At 43.5% G+C, this 19,129-nt stretch overlaps 1 protein-coding gene and 1 pseudogene across 1 annotated transcript; both read left to right on the top strand.

The window, feature by feature from the left end:
• Positions 1–369: 369 nt before the first annotated feature.
• On the top strand, positions 370–16,290 carry LOC149978784 (uncharacterized; annotated as a pseudogene).
• Positions 16,207–18,412, top strand: LOC149978783 (uncharacterized). Its single transcript, XM_090195794.1, has 3 exons — positions 16,207–17,995; positions 18,076–18,112; positions 18,189–18,412. Exons 1-2 carry the CDS (start codon positions 16,296–16,298, stop codon positions 18,083–18,085), a joined length of 1,710 nt encoding a protein of 569 aa, XP_090051920.1. The 5' UTR covers positions 16,207–16,295; the 3' UTR covers positions 18,086–18,112; positions 18,189–18,412.
• The last annotated feature ends 717 nt before the right edge of the window (positions 18,413–19,129 follow it).

The raw sequence follows: 19,129 nt of genomic DNA, 5'->3' as shown, positions 1-19,129 counted from the left end.
TCTCAGATCTTGCCAAAAACAAAATCAAGGTCAACTGGGCCTGCCCAGCTTTTTAAAATTGTATACATGACCCTGGGGACCAGGAACCACACCTGTGTGGAATTGGTTTTAATGTCTATGGTGTGGAAGCACCTGCTTTCAATAAACGTTATTTCCCTCATGTATGCAAGTGTTTCCTTTATTTTGGCAGTTACCTGTATGTGAATGCTAAATTAAATCCTCTAAGAGTTACATTCATTCACGCCAATTATTCTGAATTCCAACCGATCATTTCCCCCCATTTCGGTCTAAATGGAATCGATCCTGAAATTCTCCTGAAATCGATTCCATCCCCACCATTCATCAGTGTAGTATAAATAATCCCAACAGATGTCACGGCCATCGCTGGAAGAAGACCAAGGTGCAGCGTGGTGAGCGTACATTTTCCTTTTTTATTTCAAAATGTCGCCAACAAACAAAAAAAACAACCGTGAAGCTTACAGGGCATTAGTGCCACAAACAAAGTTAACTACCTACAAAGACAGGTGGGAAAAAGGGCTGCCTAAGTATGGTTCCCAATCAGAGACAACGATAGACAGCTGTCCCTGATTGAGAACCATACCCGGCCAAAACAAAGAAACACAGAACATAGAAAATAGAACATAGACTACCCACCCCACATCACACCCTGACCTAACCAAATAGAGAAATAAAACGGCTCTCTAAGGACAGGGCGTGACAACAGAAATACCCCCCCAAAAAAAGCCAAACGGGTCAGAATAGAAGCAACATATCCCTCGAAATAAGACTATGTCTATAAGTTGTGATTGGATTTAAATCAGGCCCCAGCCAGTGGCATGTAGCGGATGACCCTGGATCTGAGTTGCTGAGAGGCTCAGCTCCTCGGCTGCTCGCCTCAAACTCCCACCCCCACAAACCCCAAACTACAGCCCAGGTCTACCACACACTACTAATCGAGTGACTGGGAACAGCACCGAGACTCATTATGTGACAGAGATTAATTACAGCCTACCAGTGTCCCACTGAAGCCACAGCCGTTCACTATATAAAGGCTGGGGCCATTCAATTCCAGACAGATCCACAGCCACACAATTTAAACTAACTTAACGATCCAACTGTTACAGCCACACTTGATGTATTTTTGCATGTGCACAGGTATAAACAGCTTGCCTGGGTTGCTCATATGTTAAATGCACAATGATGTGTGTGATATGCATATGGATTGGATAGATTTGTTTTGGTGGGGGCCTAATATAGACTGTGGTTGGTCGATATATAGAGATACAAGCTTGCATCTGATATCGGCTGATTTCAATTTTCAGACTGTGGACAGGGAGTAAAGCCATATTAAAAGGTAAATATGGTAGATAATCCAATATGTCTTGATGTATATATTTATATATCTCGGCGCTGACACCAGGGGCCTGGTTGTGTGTTACAATGAGAAATACCATTGCCCTCTGCTGTAGCAGACTGATCTGGTTGTCAATCTCTTGCTGGTCTGTTCTTGGTGTTAAAAGGGGCAATCTGTAGTTGCTACATCCATTTGTTGACATAAATGATATGATATGTACCCATTGATTCTTGAAGAATATAACTTATAAATGCCTCATGAGCTTATTTCAACTGTCAAACCCCATACAGAACCGAAAATATGAGCTTGTTATACTCCAATGTTTACAAAGTAAATGTAAACAACCACTGTATAGCCTCAAAACATGGTTAAAACTATAGTTTTGAAATCCTGCATGCGTAGTCCTTGAATTTGCCAATGAATTTTATATTTCTCCAGTCCAATCACTCGCCTTGTTTTGTATCAACTGCTTGGTTATGGTTTCAACTGCTGATTGGCACTTTAAGGGTTTTTCTTGGATAGTGTGGGGTGTAATTTCAATGTCTGGTCCAGCATCCTATTTTGTGAACCCGTTTCAATGCAGGAGGACAAAGTTTGAGAAAACATTTGCCACAAAATCCCGGGTTGAATAAACAAAGATGTTAAGAGTCTAGACTTTTCTGCAGGATCAGGTCTGTTTTAGTGTGCATTTTCATCCTGAAAATCACATACAGTGCAAGCCACATAGTAATCTTGACAAAATGTTTTATGGTTCTCCCAGTGCCGAAAGTGACACGGTTACAGACAGAGACAAGGGGAACTTAGCTCATTCCAGGCAGAGACAAGTGGCCCATTGCTCATTACAGACAGAGATAATGGGCCCTTAGCTCATTACAGACAGAGATAATGGGCCCTTAGCTCTTTCCAAAGACACAAAACTCTGCTTATTTTATTTTGCATACATTGTAAAGTTTAAACAAAGTAGCTGACGGTTTTGTTAGTGCATGACTCCCCTAGGGGACAACGTGGCAGTGTGCTATATAGTAACTATAATATTGTAATTATGTATTTGTAGTATGAGATGCTTCCATAGTCCTACTTGTTAAAACCATACACTTATTAATACAAAGGCCTTATGTTTATAATCTTAAAGAGTGTTCAGTCTGAGCCATGACTGATATAAGAGGGGTTTTGAAACACCCTGTTGGACATTTTAGTAACTACACTGCTATTATTACACACCTAAGGGTAGAGATGAGTAGGCCTAATTATTTGAAGCATCCTTGCACATTGACCCTGTACAATATTCCCTGCCGTTCTCTGAGTGCAACTTCACTCTATAGCCGGTCATTAAAACACAAGGGAATTGGAGTTTCTGACCTTACAGAGTTGAGGCCAGTTGTATGACTAGCAACAGTGAAGTACACTCCTTTACAACCTGTGTGAATTGTTTGCTTAAAAAAAAAAATCTGGTCTTGCAAAGATGTTAAGCTGGTTGAGGTGTAGGTTTTAGACTGTGTCTGCAATAGGAAATATAGGGGTCTGAGGTGTAAAACAGAATACAGACGTGTCTTAACCTTGGGCTACCACATCTGGAGACAAGGGCAGACTTCTGAGGAAAAGACTCGAGTGGAGAGAGAGAGAGAGAGAGAGAGATATCACTAGCAACTATCTGACACCACAAACTATTCCAGTCATCAACAGCTCTCAAGTTTTTTAGATACATCTATACTAAGTATATTCATATGTCACCAAATAATTTATTAAAACACACTGTTTTGCAATGCAGGTCTATGGTTACTTTGACAGCACTCTTTGGGGTAGCACCATGGTTTAGCTGGAGGACAGTTAGCTTACATTTTCATCTGGCTACATTGACTTCAATACAAAACCTAGGAGGCTCGTCGGCCTCACCTCCTTCCATAGACCTACATGTTAATTAACACAACTTCCAGAGGACGACCTTCAACCAATCAAAGCTTTTGCTGTATGAACTGACATGTTGTCCATCCAATCATAGGATTAGGATCAGAGAATGAACCTGTGTTGTTTTGGGGTTGTGAAGCTTGGTGAGTTGGTGACCTTATTGGATAGAGATTAGGAGTGAAAAGGTATAGTTGAGCATTTTTAGAATATTATTCAATTCCAATTAGTTTCTTCAAATTACAGGAGACGGAGGCGGTAGATTATAAATTGTTTTCTTGGTTTTAGAACTTTATTTTTGTGTCCAGTTAGTGCAATTTATTTCAATTTTCCTTGCTAAGCAGTAGCTAGCTACCAGCGCGAGTGTGCAGTTTTCGTTGCCAGAATGGCAGAATGGTCAAAGCTACCGAAAATGTTGTAGACTTTTTGTTGAAGAAACCCTATCATTCTGTGGGATAAACAGAAAAAGGTGTGAATTAAAACCGAGGGTTAACGTCTGCCTGAGATCAGTTTCATGAAGAAGAATGAAAGGGTGAAGACATTCAATACCAATTGGTATCAAAACAGTAGATGCTCCTCAGAGGAGGAAGGGGAGGACCATCCTCAGTGAATTTTACACAAATAATATTTTCCAAACATTTAAAAAGTTATACATTTTAGATAAAACAACACCAAAAATATAATCATGTTACCAAATAATTTATTAAAACACACTATTTTGCAAAGAAGGTCTACAGTAGCCTCAACAGCACTCTGTAGGGTAGCACCATGATGTAGCTGGAGGACAGCTAGCTTCCATCCTCCTTTGGGTACATTGACTTCAATACAAAACCTAGGAGGCTCATGGTTCTCACCCCCTTCCATAGGTAATTATGACAACTTCCGGAGGACATCCTCCAACCTATCAGAGCTTTCGTTGCATGAACCGACATTTTGTCCACCCAATCAAAGCAAAAGAGAATGAATCTAGTACTGAAAGAATAAACTACAGTTAGCTAGCACTGCAGTATATAAAATGTGGTGAGTAGTTGAATCAAAGAGAGAGAAATAGTTGAACAGTTTTGAACAAATTAATTTCTTCCAAAATTAAGGAGAAGCAAAGAGAGAAAAAGAGAGAGAGATTGTTTTTTGTTGTTGTTCACTTGCAGTTACTTAGCAAGCAAATGCAGTTAGCTAGTTTAGCCTACTGAAACACCCTGCTCAAACAGAGGGATGCTATGTTAGCTAGCTGGCTATGACTTTCCAACACAACACTGGAACTCTTCCAAGTCAAGGTAAGCTTTTGGTTTTACAAATGTATTCCCACCAGGGCCCGCCGGTGTAACTGCTTACTGACTGTACACTGTAATGTTACTGCATGATTGTAGAAGGTTTACTAATGAGTTAGTTCTATTAGCTATGCTGACTATGAAATTAAAGTCCACAAGTTAAGGGAAGAGGTGAGAGGAGGAGAGCGCAAAGATGCGAGAATGAATACAACATGGCTTCTATGAAAGTGAACTGTGCTTACGCATGATCAGGAGTGTATTCATTAAGCAGATTCTGTTAAAAAAACTTTTCTTAAACGGACGCAAATGGAACAAAACAAGGATAAACATACCTGAATTTGTCCAATAGAAACTATAATTTGTAACGGTTGGACTAATGATTACATCCTATATCAGCTACATGCAGGCAAGAGTGTGCAAGGCGGCATTGAATATCACTGTCTGTCCATGTGCCACTGTCAGTCCCCTTCAAATTTGTCTCTCGACCTCTCAACCTAAACTTTTATTCATAGGCTAGGTTGTAAGCAACCTCATGATGGGTGTAGGGAAAATGTAAGTATCATTTAGTAGCCTAAACCAATCAATGTTATATTGAACTGGGTGAATGGAATATGAATGAGAGTCATCCAATATGCTGGAATAAGAATAAGGCTATGCTCATGAAAAAAAATCATCCTCCCTCATCTTAAATGGCACTGACCACCGCTGTATCAAAAGTGTAGCTGGTTAACAGGGCGCCTTTCATCAAGTCGCCTGATCATGTGGAGGAAGGTCTGCGTATTCAAAGTGGATGCATTTTTGGGCACAAAATAATTGGCTTCATAAGGTGTGCCTTGTAAATAGTTCATTTGTGGAATTTCTTTCCTTCTTAACGCGTCAATTGTGTTGTGACAAGGTAGGGGTGGTATACAGAAGATAGCCCTATTTGGAAAAAAGACCAAGTTCATATTATAGTGAGAACCGTTCAAATAAGCAATGGGAAATGACAGTCCATCATTACTTTAAGACATGAAGGTCAGTCAATCTGGAACATTTCAAGAACTGAAAGTTTCTTCAAGTGCATCAAGCGCTATCATCAAAGTGGCTCTCATGAGGACCACCACAGGAAAGGAAGACCCAGAGTTACCTCTGCGGAAGAGGATAAGTTCATGAGAGTGACCAGACTCAAAAATTGCAGTCCAAATAAATGCTTCACAGAGGTCAAGTAACAGACACATCTCAACATCAACTGTTCAGAGGAGACCGCGTGAATCGGGCCTTCATGGTCGAATTGCTGCAAAGAAACCACCATCAAAGGACACCAATAAGAAGAGACTTGCTTGGGCCTAGAAACACGAGCAATGGACATTAGACTGGTGGAAATCTGTCCTTTGGTCTAATGCGTCCAAATGTGAGATTTTTGGGTCCAACCGCCGTGTCTTTGTGATACGTAGAGTAGGTGAATGGTTAATCTCCGCATGTCTGGTTCCCACATTGAAGCATGGAGGATGAGGTGTGATGGTGCTTTGCTAGTGACACTGTCTGTGATATATTTAGAACTCAAGACACAATTTACCAGAATGGCAGCCACAACATTCTGCTGCGATACGCCATCCCATCTGGGTTGTGCTTAGTGGGACTATCATTTGTTTTTCAATAGGACAATGACCCAACACACCTCCAGACTGTGTAAGGCATATTTGACCAAGACGGCGAGTGATGGAGTGCTGCATCAGAAGACCTGGCCTCCACAATCACCCGACCTCAACCCAATTGAGATGGTTTGGCATGAGTGAAGGAAAAGAAGCCAACAATTGCTCAGCAAATGTGGGAACTCCTTCAAGACTGTTGGAAAAGCATTCCAGGTAAAGCTGGTTGAGAGAATGCCAAGAGTGTGCAAAGCTGTCATCAAGGCAAGTGAGGCTACTTTGAAAAATCTAAAATATATTTTTGCATAACACACTTCTATCGGACCACTGAGGTTGCACCTGCAAAAGCCCCTGGCAGGAACTAAATTAGCATGAATTAAAAGGTGCACTTGACCACCCATAATGCAGTGGAAGCAGCCACCCATAATGCCTCGGCAAGTGTGGCAATTGGCTCAAATAACTTAGGTGAAGCAACTTGCCACAATCCTTCAAGTGCCACGATTGGCCAAAATACCTTAGGTGAAGCAACCGGCTCCCGTGTCTCAGCAGCGGAAGCAACTGGCCACAGTGCCTATGCAGTGGAAGCAACTTGCCACAGTGCCACTGCAGCAGAAGCTACCGGCCAAAGTGCCTCGCAAGCTGCCACCCATAATGCCTCGGCTAGTGTGGCAATGGCCAAAATAGCTTAGGTGAAGCAACTGGCCACAATGCTTCATCAAGCGCCACGACTGGCCCAACTACCTTAGGTGAAGCTACCAGCTACAGTGCCTCGGCAGTGGAAGCTACCGGCCACAGAGCCGCGCAAGGGGCCACCCATAATGCCTAGGAAGCAGCCACACACAACGCCTTAGCAAGTGTGGCAACTGGTCAAAATACCTGTGAAGCAATTGGCTCCCGTGCATCAAGTGCGGCATCTGCTTCAAATACCTCGGCAGAAGCGACAGGCGCCCTTGCCTCGGCAGAAGCGACAGGCGACCTTGCCTCGGCAGAAGCGCACCTGGGCACCCTTGCCTCGGCAGAAGCGGCAGGCGCCCTTGCCTCGGCAGAAGCGGCAGGCGCCCTTGCCTCGGCAGAAGCGGCAGGCGCCCTTGCCTCGGCAGAAGTGACAGGCGCCCTTGCCTCGGCAGAAGCGACAGGCGCCCTTGCCTCGGCAGAAGCGGCAGGCGCCCTTGCCTCGGCAGAAGCGACAGGCGCCCTTGCCTCGGCAGAAGCGACAGGCGCCCTTGCCTCGGCAGAAGCGACAGGCGCCCTTGCCTCGGCAGAAGCGACAGGCGCCCTTGCCTCGGCAGAAGCGACAGGCGCCCTTGCCTCGGCAGAAGCACCTGCACTTTGCGTTCTGATTTTGAAATCCTTTGTAAACTGCTCAAAAAAATAAAGGGAACACTAAAATAACACATCCTAGATCTGAATGAATGAAATATTCTTATTAAATACTTTTTTCTTTACATAGTTGAATGTGCTGACAACAAAATCACACAAAAATTATCAATGGAAATCAAATGTATCAACCCATGAAGGTCTGGATTTGGAGTCACACTCAAAATTAAAGTGGAAAACCACACCACAGGCTGATCCAACTTTGATGTAATGTCCTTAAAACAAGTCAAAATGAGGCTCAGTAGTGTGTGTGGCCTCCACGTGCCTGTATGACCTCCCTACAACGCCTGGGCATGCTCCTGATGAGGTGGCGGATGGTCTCCTGAGGGACCTCCTCCCTGACCTGGACTAAAGCATCCACCAACTCCTGGACAGTCTGGTGCAACTTGGCGTTGGTGGATGGAGCGAGACATGATGTCCCAGATGTGCTCAATTGGATTCAGGTCTGGGGAATGGGCGGGCCAGTCCATAGCATCAATGCCTTCCTCTTGCAGGAACTTCTGACACACTCCAGCCACATGAGGTCTAGCATTGTCTTGCATTAGGAGGAACCCAGGGCCAACCGCACCAGCATATGGTCTCACAAGGGGTCTGATGATCTCATCTCGGTACCTAATGGTCAGGCTACCTCTGGCGAGCACATGGAGGTGTGCGGCCCCCCAAAGAAATGCCACCTCACACCATGACTGACCCACCGCCAAACCGGTCATGCTGGAGGATGTTGCAGGCAGCAGAATATTCTCCACGACGTCTCCAGACTGCCACGTCTGTCACATGTGCTTAGTGTGAACCTGCTTTCATCTGTGAAGAGCACAGGGCGCCAGTGGCGAATTTGCCAATCTTGGTGTTCTCTGGCAAATGAAAAACGTCCTGCACGGTGTTGGGCTGTAAGCACAACCCCCACCTGTGGACGTCAGGCCCTCATACCACCCTCATGGAGTCTGTTTCTGACCGTTTGAGCAGACATATGCACATTTGTGGCCTGCTGAAGGTAATTTTGCAGGGCTCTGGCAGTGCTCCTCCTGCTCCTCCTTGCACAACGGTGGAGGTAGCGGTCCTGCTGCTGGGTTGTTGTCATCCTACGGTCTCTTCTACGTCTCCTGATGTACTGGCCTGTCTCCTGGTAGCGCCTCCATGCTCTTGACACTACGCTGACAGACACAGTAAACCTTCTTTCCACAGCTCGCATTGATGTGCCATTCTAGATGAGCTGCACTACCTGAGCCACTTGTGTGGGTTGTAGACTCCGTCTCATGCTACCACTAGAGTGAAAGCACCGCCAGCATTCAATCAGCCAGGAAGCATAGGAACTGAGAAGTGGTCTGTGGTCCCCACCTGCAGAACCACTCCTTTATTGGGGGTGTCTTGCTAATTGTCTATAATTTCCACCTGTTGTCTATTCCATTTGCACAACAGCATGTGAAATTTATTGTCAATCAGTGTTGCTTCCTAAGTGGACAGTTTGATTTCACAGAAGTGTGATTGACTTGGAGTTACAGTGTGTTGTTTAAGTGTTCCCTTTATTTTTTTGAGCTGTGTATTAATCATCTATCAACAGAATTGCAATGGTAGATTCATCCTTTGGATGACAATTCCGAGTTGTTGCTGACACTTTTTTTAAGCTTCCACTGTATGTTTTTGCTGCCGTGCCAGGGAATTGCTGCTGCTCATTCTACCCTGCATTACTTGTAAAACAATAAAATATTGTGTTGGTTGCCAGTGCAATTTGTAGTAAAAGGGAATGTGGTTCACAGTTCCTAATCTTTTGGATTTCAAATATATAATTTATTTTTATCTTTGTTGCTGGTTGACAAATCCCAAGATTGTCTCTACGTTAAAGCCACTGACCACGTTTACATGTACATCAATATCCCGTTATTCGGGATCCTGAAGTATTTATTTTGTGTTGACATGTAAACATCAAATCCTGTTTTACAAAAACCTGAGAAAGTTTGTACCCCGGAGATGGGCTACTGTGGCATGTAAACCTCTTCTGTTTTTGTGGTATGCGCAGGCTCCGTTTCGCATCTCATGGTTGTCTGATTGACTCTGTCAATCAATTTAAAGTGGGCTACCTGTCCAGTTTGATCCACCATAACTGAGCTTAATGGCTACTTTCACGCCTAATTTAGACACGTTTCTGCTTACTTACATTAGGTAAGCCATTTGTCAACTACAGTTTAATACATGCAGCTTCTCTTCTGTCATAACATGTTGCCCCAGAAGACTAAAGTAGTGCTCACAAATGTCTTACGTTGATAGAATGAATGCATTAGTCATCTTAACAGGTACAATTATTTAAGGACCAGGTAGCATGCTAGAACACAGTGGAAACATTGGTCCTGTGCCAAATGTCATTTTGACAGATTTTAAGGAAATGGAAAGCTGAGAATGGTAACTTCAGTTAGTCTTGGGTGTGTATTTATGTGGTTGAAATGCTGTCTGCTTGCAAAAGTGTCAAAGATGACACATTACACGCGCATTGGCATTTTCCCCGAGACGCTGATAGAAATATTTATCCACTCCTGTTCCCAAGACAATTTAAAGATAGATTTTTATAATTTCACTGCAACTGAAGTTAAAATAAACATCCTCTGAGTGTCCTGTGTTTTTTTCCAGCAAACTTAACGTGTAAATATTTGTATGAACATAAGATTCTACAACTGACACAAACTGAGTTCCACAGACATGACTAACAGAACTGGAATTGTGTCCCTGAACAAAAAGGGAGTCAAAATCAAAAGTAACAGTATCTGGTGTGGCCACCTGCTGCATTAAATACTGCAGTGCATCTCCTCATGGACTGCACCAGATTTGCCAGTTCTTGCTGTCAGATGTTACCCAACTCTTCCACCAAGGCACCTGCAAGTTCCCGGACATTTCTAGGGGGAATGAACCTAGCCCTCATCCAACAGGTCCCAGACGTGCTCAATGGGATTGAGATCCGGGCTCTTCGCCTGCCATGACCGAACACTGACATTCCTGTCTTGAAGGAAATCACACACAGAACGAGCAGTATGGCTGGTGGCATTGTCATGCTGGAGGGTCATGTCAGGATGAGCCTGCAGGAAGGTTACCACATAAGGGAGGAGGACATAACACACAGTGTTGAGATTGCCTGCAGTGACAAGCTAAGTCCGATGATGCTGTGACACACCGCCCCAGAACATAACGGACCCTCCACCTCCAAATCGATCCCGCTCCAGAGTACAGGCCTCTGTGTAACACTCATTCCTTAAATGATAAATGCGAATCCGCGACTCGTCAGTGAAGAGCACTTTTTGCCAGTCCTGTCTGGTCCAGCGATGCTGGGATTGTGCCCATAGGCAACGTTGTTGCCGGTGATGTCTGGTGAGGACCTGCTTTACAACAAGCCTACAAGACCTCAGTCCAGCCTCTCTCAGCCTATTGCGGACAGTCTGAGCACTGATGGAGGGATTGTGCGTTCCTGGTGTTTATCATTTTTATTAAACAGGTAAGTTAGTTGAGAACAAGTTCTCATTTACAACTGTGACCTGGCCAAGATAAAGCAAAGCAGTGCGACACAAACAACAACATGGAATAAACAAGCGTACAGTCAATAACACAATAGAAAAAAAAGAAAGTCTATATACAGTGTGTGCAAATGGCGTGGGGAGGTAAGGAAATAAATAGGCCATAGTAGTGAAATAATTACAGTTTAGCAAATTAACACTGGAGTGTTAGATGAGCAGATGCTGTACAAGTAGAAAAACTGGTGTGCAAAAGAGCAGAAAAGTAAATAAAAACAATATGGGGATGAGGTAGGTAGATTGGGTGGACTATTTACATATGGGCTATGTACACCTGCAGCGATCCGTTAGCTGCTCAGATAGCTGATGTTTAAAGTTAGTGAGGGAAATATAGGTCTCCAGCTTCAGCGATTTTAGCAATTCATTCCAGTCATTGGCAGCAGAGAACTGAAAGGAAAGGCTACACTTGCGTTTAAGAGCAGTTGGAGGCCACGGAAGGAGTGTTGTATGGCATTGAAGCTGGTCTGGAGGTTAGTTAACAGTGTCCAAGGAGGGGCCAGATGTATACAGAATGGTGTCGTCTGCGTAGAGGTGGATCAGAGAATCACCAGCAGCAAGAGCAACATCATTGATGTATACAGAAAAGAGTCGGCCCGAGAATTGAACCCTGTGGCACCCCAATAGAGACTGTCAGAGATCCGGACAACAGGCCCTCCGATTTGACACACTGAACTCTATCAGAGAAGTAGTTGGTAAACCAGGCGAGGCAATCATTTGAGAAACCAAGGCTGTCGCAACTGACTGACCTCAGTAGACTAATAGGGCCTGGAGGGTCTAACAGAGAAAGAAGATTTGGAATCTGTCTTCAGAAAAAACAACAGTTGAAGATTTCAAATGCAATCGCAAAGAAACAACAAATACAATAGAATGTGATGCAGTATAATACAATATATATCTGTGTATTTTCATGCAAATGCTACATTTTAAGTGCAGACCTGTATTCAAAAACATGTGTATTTCAGTATCTGGGTTATAATATCTGGGTTATAATACAAATTGTATTATTTGACAGTATTTTGAAATACTTATTTAATACATTGGAGTGTAAATTTGTGTGTGATTTTGAGTTTTTCAAACACTTTCCAAGTGTATTTCCAAATACATAACATTTAACTACTTATCTTTTCAAATAAAAGATCAGAATACTTACTTTGAATGTATGTGAAATTAATTGAAATATTTTAAATAGTATTTGAACCCAGGTCTGATTTAAGTGACATACAGTTAGTGCAGATTTCTAGACATTAGGGGCTGTACAATAAAGTACAGAATGATTGGAGCACTTGGGGCGAATATAAAAGACCAGAAAAAAGAACAGATTGTCTGCCTGCTGTGCTGAAAGAAACAGGAGAAGAAAAGGAGATTGGCATTTTCAAGGCACAGACTTGGAATCAAGTATAATTATCAGAGATGGAATGCAAGCGGAAACATCAGTCGGAATAGGGAAAACACTGTGGCAGATTTAAGGGGGCTGGAGATATATGCATAGCTATCTAAACAGTTGTAATCGAGTTTATATGTTTGTGGATGTGTACTGCAATCAAAGTTGAGACAACATTGGAAAAAAATGCTTCCACAAAGTAGGATAGACGGTCAGAGGATGATGAGATGGGTTGTTGTCTTGTGTTTTATTTCATCCACATGAGGGAGACATTTTATGGAGACAGTGGACACCTTCGAGCTGATCACTATTGTCAAGTCGGTGGCAATTGTTGGTCACCGCTGTCGTGTCTTTGGCTATGCCGGATTAATTGCTATGACATGCTATTCTATAAAATAATTTCTCCGTAATTAATATCACCTGATTGAGCTAATCATGTAAATGTAATTAACTAGAGAGTCGGGCACCACAAAATAATATTTATAGAGCTGTTATCTTCCAAATAAACTCTTAAAGATTGTAATATTTTACATCAATAGTAGTCAACATTAATTGTCATCTTACTTCAGTCTCATAATCTTAAAGTTGTAAATTCCTGGCTAACAAGTTGAATCAGCAATACAAAATTGGGTTTAATTATTTATTTACTAAATAATCACACAGAATCACACATACACATAATTAAATCATAACTTGATTACAAATTGTCGTCATGAAGGAAAACGTCCCTAGTGGGCGGAACAGATATGACTGCTTGTTACACAAAGGAAAAGGGTCTGGGTTGAGTGAAAGATCGGGAAGACTGAGGAACGAAGGGCGAAGCTGTGCTATCGTAAATACAGTATCTTATGCATTTTAAATTACCGCCCATTTGGAAACAGAAAATGCAATAAATATTTACTCTGAGCTGTGCTTCAGTAGGTTGGTGGTAGATGGAAGACCGCGTTGCCAAACCGAGTCCTCTGTCCTTTGAAGAATGTGGTCACTTGGACAAGTTGTAGTAACGTCGTTGTGTGGTAGATGGGATACTCTGTCTGTTCCTTCCTAACCTGCGTTTGCAGCTGCGGTCGCTAACTCAACGGCTAGGAGGTATCACTTCTGTTGTGAATAAGAGTTCAAAGTTCATAGCATTCGCAACCAAAGCTCATGCTGATGTTGGCTTCGTTCTGTAGTTTTATCTGAACCATTCTGACATAGGATCGCCATCCTACCTCATTGGAACAGAAAGTTATGTTCTCGTCAAGGCTTTATATAGGAAGGGAGAAAAGGGGTGCGTGTCATAGTTTACAACCTCTGTCTCTTCACGTGGGCGGGCCACTGAGTGAGCAGCCCTAACTTATGAAAACCCACATCTCACATTTTAGAAGCTAAAATCACATTTCATCCCATCACAAATAATTTCATATTTAAACATTTAAATTGAACAGCAATTCCATGTGAATCTGATAACTTTCTACTGCAGAGTTTATGTCATCTTATCATGGATGAGAATGTCTCAGATGACAATCGAACTGACATCATATTCATTAAGTACAGCTGCATATGTTCAATTGTTTGGATTACCAGAACATAGTTAATTTCCCCCCACATACTGATGCTCCCAGAATCTCTATGTTAACCAAGATTTAAAAAAAATGTAACCTCAGTAGGTTAGAGATCGGAAGAGGTATTTATGACTGTCATAAACCAACCCCCCAGGCCAACGTCATGACACCACCTTTCAAAGTTTGTTGCGTTCTGGGGATAAAACATTTCCGAAGTGAGTCTATATGTCGACTGCATGATCTTTACAAAAATCTGCAGAAACTCCAAGTTTCTGCAATTGCTCTTCACCAACTTCATCCTGCAGCTATCACCTGTAATGTGGGGGCTCCATTGTCAACCAATCATTAGTGTTTATGTTTAACCCACGTGACCAAAAACATGACTGAAAAAGGAACCAATTTGCTGCAGTTAATGTGTAGCCTACAGTGCATAAATGAATGATATGAATGAGGCTCTCTCTCATTTATTGATTGTATAATGTACACATAAATTATTTCAGTTTGTGAGTGGGTGTTAGAGACATGTTTTTTTTACATTATAAAGGAAGCCTTGTATAAACAATGGCAACACTGCCATGGTGATCTGAGCCTTGCTGTTGGATAATGATGTTAGTATCCGACTTTCGGTTGTCGCAGATGCACCTCTCCTGACTTTACTTCTTGACTTTGGTCTACAGTCAGTTGCTTTAGCCTTACCACTGTATGTTTGCCTCTGAAAAATTAAAGACTCATCAAAAGCATAACATGAGTGTTTAATTGGTGTCTGTCTGAAATCAGAATTTGTCTAAGATGTTGCACTTTGTGTAAATTAAACTGTTATCCATCTAATGTTGCTATGCTGAATGAAACACACGGTTTTAAAGAAGGCATGTGTAAAATAATGGTGCCTAACTGCTCATTCAGCCTCTAATCTTCAAATGAACCAAGTGAATTTTGTACAAACAATAATTGAAACCGATCAATGTAGTGCCAAGACAAAAATGTGTTTCCTACTTTAGAGCAGGGGTGACAAACTCAGTCCATGGAGGGCCTAGTGTCTGTAGGTTTTTGTTTTTTTCCTACAAGGAAGGAGCAAAAACCCACAGACACTCGGCCCTCTGTGAAATGAGTTTTACGTGTGCTTTAGAGTAAGGGCTGTCAAACCTGTCAGGAACTCAATTAGAGAATCAACCACACCTGAGTAAATTTCTGAATTCCAAATCAACCCCTAGCCCAACCACTTAGTCACTTATGGGCATTTGAAACGATCCGATAGGTTATAGCAATATGGTAATTGCTTCACCTTGACTTCTGATAGGCTGGATGCAATTGTGGCCATATTGCTTATACCTTTTCAATCATTTCTGATTCACAGATGTGTTTAGTCCAGGGTGTAGGATTTAGCGGTCAATTTGGAATTAGGTATCAAATGTAGTTCAGGGACTTACAGCTGTCCTTAATTAGCCAATGACATTAGAAGGGTCTGGGATTTGTTTAAAAGGAGCAACCAAAAAGCCTGCCAGATACAGCAAAAGGGATATTAAACTAGGGCTTATATTGGCCATTAGTTCTGATTACTGGTGAGGTTTCGAGGTGCAAAATTTGCCGTGATGATTGGAATCACTTTCAGGTAGGGTTTTAAAAGTATTGCGCTAGTTTGTTTCCCTTGTCCTTCATGTGTTTATAACATATGTTTTTATTTTATATATATTTTTTTTAGAGTTTCTTGGTTTTGTTGCCTGCTAATTGGTGGGATAACCTGTTCTACATCAAGTGAGTTTCTACACATTCATTTCAATTAACAGTTGCAGTTCCAATTACTTCCAAGGCTGGCATTTTACTTTGTTTCTAACCTAGGTGATGGCTATCATGCACCAGGTTCTGATGCAGTATGTCTCTATGCAGGCTCACTTAGGTCTAAAGGATATGGAAATTACATCTCTCCAACAGCTCAATTGCGAGCGCAGCTGACCGAAGAGCAACAGAAACATCTGGCCTCCATCCTGCAAAAGCAACTGGCCCCCATGCCCCAGGCACCTCCGAAAATTTGGTATCCAACTCAAATGCCCCAGCAGGAAAAGCAACTGGCCGCCATGACCCAACAGGAGACTCTACCGGCCAGTTATCCTAAGCAGCCTCAAGCAGTGTTGTATCCAGCTCAAATGCCCCAGAAGCAACCAGCTACTGAACGTCAGCATCAGAAGGAACAGGCCATACCCCAGTTACCTCAGCAAGTGTGGTATCCAGTTCAAATTCCCCAGCAGCAAATCAACCAGCTACTGGGCCTCAGCAGCAGACGGAACTGACCACCATGCCCCAGAAGCAACCGGCTCCAATGGATATACTGCAGAAACAACCAACAGCTATGCCGCAGCAAACATGGTATCCAGCTCAAATGCAGCAGAAGCAACCGGCCACCATTCACCAGCAAGTGTGGCATCCAGCTCAATTTCCCCAGGAGCAAAAGCAACCAGCTACTGAACCTCAGCAGCAGAAGGAACCAGCCGCTATAAGCCAGCAACCTCAGCAAGTGTTGCATCCAGCTCAAAAGCCGCAGAAGCAACTGACTGCCATGCCCCAGCAAGTGTGGTATCCAGCTCAAAAGCCCCAGCAGCAGAAGCAACCCGCCACTGAACCTCAGCAGCAGATTGACCTAACCGCCATGCCTCAGCAAATGTGGCATCCAGCTCAATTTCCCCAGGAGCAACCAGTCCCTATGCGTCAACTGCAGAAGGATCTGACCGCCATTCCACCACAACTGTTGCATTCCGCTCAAATGCCCCAGCTGCATAAGCAACCGGCTGCCATGCTTCAGCAAGTGTGGCAACTGGCCCCCATTCCCCAGCAGCCTCATGACGTGTGGTATCCAGCTAAAATGGTCCAGAAGCAACAAGCCGCTGCAACTCGGCGGCAGAAGGAACTGACCACCATGCCTCAGCAAGTGTGGTATCCAGCTCAAATGCCCCAGGAGCAGAAGCAACCGGCCACCATACCCCAGCAAGAGTTGCATCCAGCTCAAATGCTGCAGACGCAACTGGCCCCAATGCCTATCCTGCAGAAACAACCAACAGCTATACTCCAGCAAGCATGGTATCCAGCTCAAATGTCCCAGCAGCAGAAACAACTGGCCACCATACTGCAGAAGCAACCAGCCCCATTGCCTCAACCGCAGAAGGAACAGGCCACCCTGCCCCCGCAAGTGTGGCATCCAGCTCAAATGCCACAGCAGCAAAAGCAACCAGCTACTGAAACTCGGCAGCAAATTGAACCGACCGCCATGCCCCAGCCACCTCAGCAAGTGTGGCATCCAAATCAATTTCCCCAGGAGCAGAAGCAACCAGCCCCTATGCATCTACCGCAGAAGGAACTGACTGCCATACCCCAACAACTGTGGCAAACGGCTCAAATTCCCCAGCAGCATAAGCAACCGGCTGCAATGCTTCAGCAGCCTCACAACATGTGGTATCCAGCTAAAATGGTCCAGAAGCAACAAGTCGCTGCACTGACCGCCATGCCGCAGACGCATCAGCAAGTGTGGCATTCAGCTCAATCTCCCCAGCAGCAGAAGCAACCGGCCTCCACCCCTCTACCGCAGGAGCAGCCTACCGCCGTATCCCAGCAAGTGTGGTATCCAGCTCAAATGTCCCAGCAGCGGAAGCTACACACTGCCATGCCACAACAGCAACTGACCGCCATGCCTCAGCAATTATGGCATGTAGCTCAAATGACCCAGAAGCAACTGACCCCAATGTCTCAGCAGAAGCACTACCAAAGCACTGAAGATGGTGCCTCTGGTAGCGCTCAGGCCAGCATCGTTGAACAGTCGGGTGTCATCCCAATCTATTCCTACAGTTCCAAATCGCACTACGAGAATGGCAGAACTGTCTTTTCCCAAATCAGCTACACTCCTAGGGAGGCTATTTCTGTTGACAGTGGAAATGCTCCCAAGGACGGTTATGTTAGCTTTGGTGCACCAAGCATATATCCACCACTAGTGAAGGATTCTGCAAGGTAATGGTTCACTTTAACCTGCTCTGAACTTTGCTCTCTGAATTTGAAGTCCTTTGTACTAACCATATATCTATCAACAGGAAAATGTAATGGATTCATCCTCTAGAAGCTCTAATGGTGAGTATTGTTTCTTACATTGGTTACTTAACATTCTGTGTTGCTGACACTGCATTTCTGCTTTTGTTTCGACCAGGACGTTGCTGGTGCTCTTGCTACTCTAGAGTTATGGAATACATCAACAATTTTACTTTAAAAAATGCCTTGTCTCTTTGAAACAATGATTCTTGTGTCCATTGCTTGCGACTTGAGAACAGGTGGTGTGCAGTCTTGTAAAAATGACTGTTCAGTTAAATCTTTGGTTGTTCATCTTTTACCTTTGCTACTGGTTGTTAAAAATAAAAGCTTGGGTCTACATTAGAGCATTTGTGATGGGGTGAGTTGTTAGACATTCATCATATGTTCATACTTTAGATGTAGTCATGCATTGTATACAGTGAGACTTCACTTCAACCTCAGTGTAAGTTGTTGGTGAGTAAATTAACATATATAATTGTTTTTAGATGGTCAGACAATGGCTCATTTAGCTATTAGAATTGAAACCCAAAAAGTACACTAAACTTGCGTTTAGCCTTCTACTATAGCCCACACCACAAATGGCAAAGAGTCAAATCAGTTTAGAAGTGTCTGTCCCATATCTAGGTGATGCCTCATGTTTTGGATGCTTCAACCCCTGTTGGCACATCTACCTCCATACTTCTGTTTGTATGGGTTACCTTCAGATGTGTCTTACAATTGTGGGGTCAAAGAGGGAAAAGTAACTATGTTCGGGAGTCAATTTTCTATAATGTTCATAGTTTGTAGGCCAAACCGTTCTGACACTAGATGTTTTTGAGACTGCATTTTGAGGTGTCTGACCAACACCACTGTAGCTCGGCCCCTGTCCACCAGAGATGCGTAAGGGCGACAGGCGGATGCAGTGGATTGAGACGCAGCCCATTCTAAATGTTCTAGCTTCAACTGGATTTTGATGGGCCTCAATACTCTTCACCTGTAGCCCAATCCTCCTAGTCCATTTATTGTACCACAGGTTTCTATAGCATGGATTCGGTGTATTTGATTTTTATGGAGCCTGGA

Source organism: Oncorhynchus mykiss, chromosome 13 (genome assembly GCF_057628025.1).
Source record: "Oncorhynchus mykiss isolate SJ-2025 chromosome 13, ASM5762802v1, whole genome shotgun sequence".
NCBI lineage: Eukaryota > Metazoa > Chordata > Actinopteri > Salmoniformes > Salmonidae > Oncorhynchus > Oncorhynchus mykiss.
This window is presented reverse-complemented; position numbering and strand designations above follow the sequence as displayed.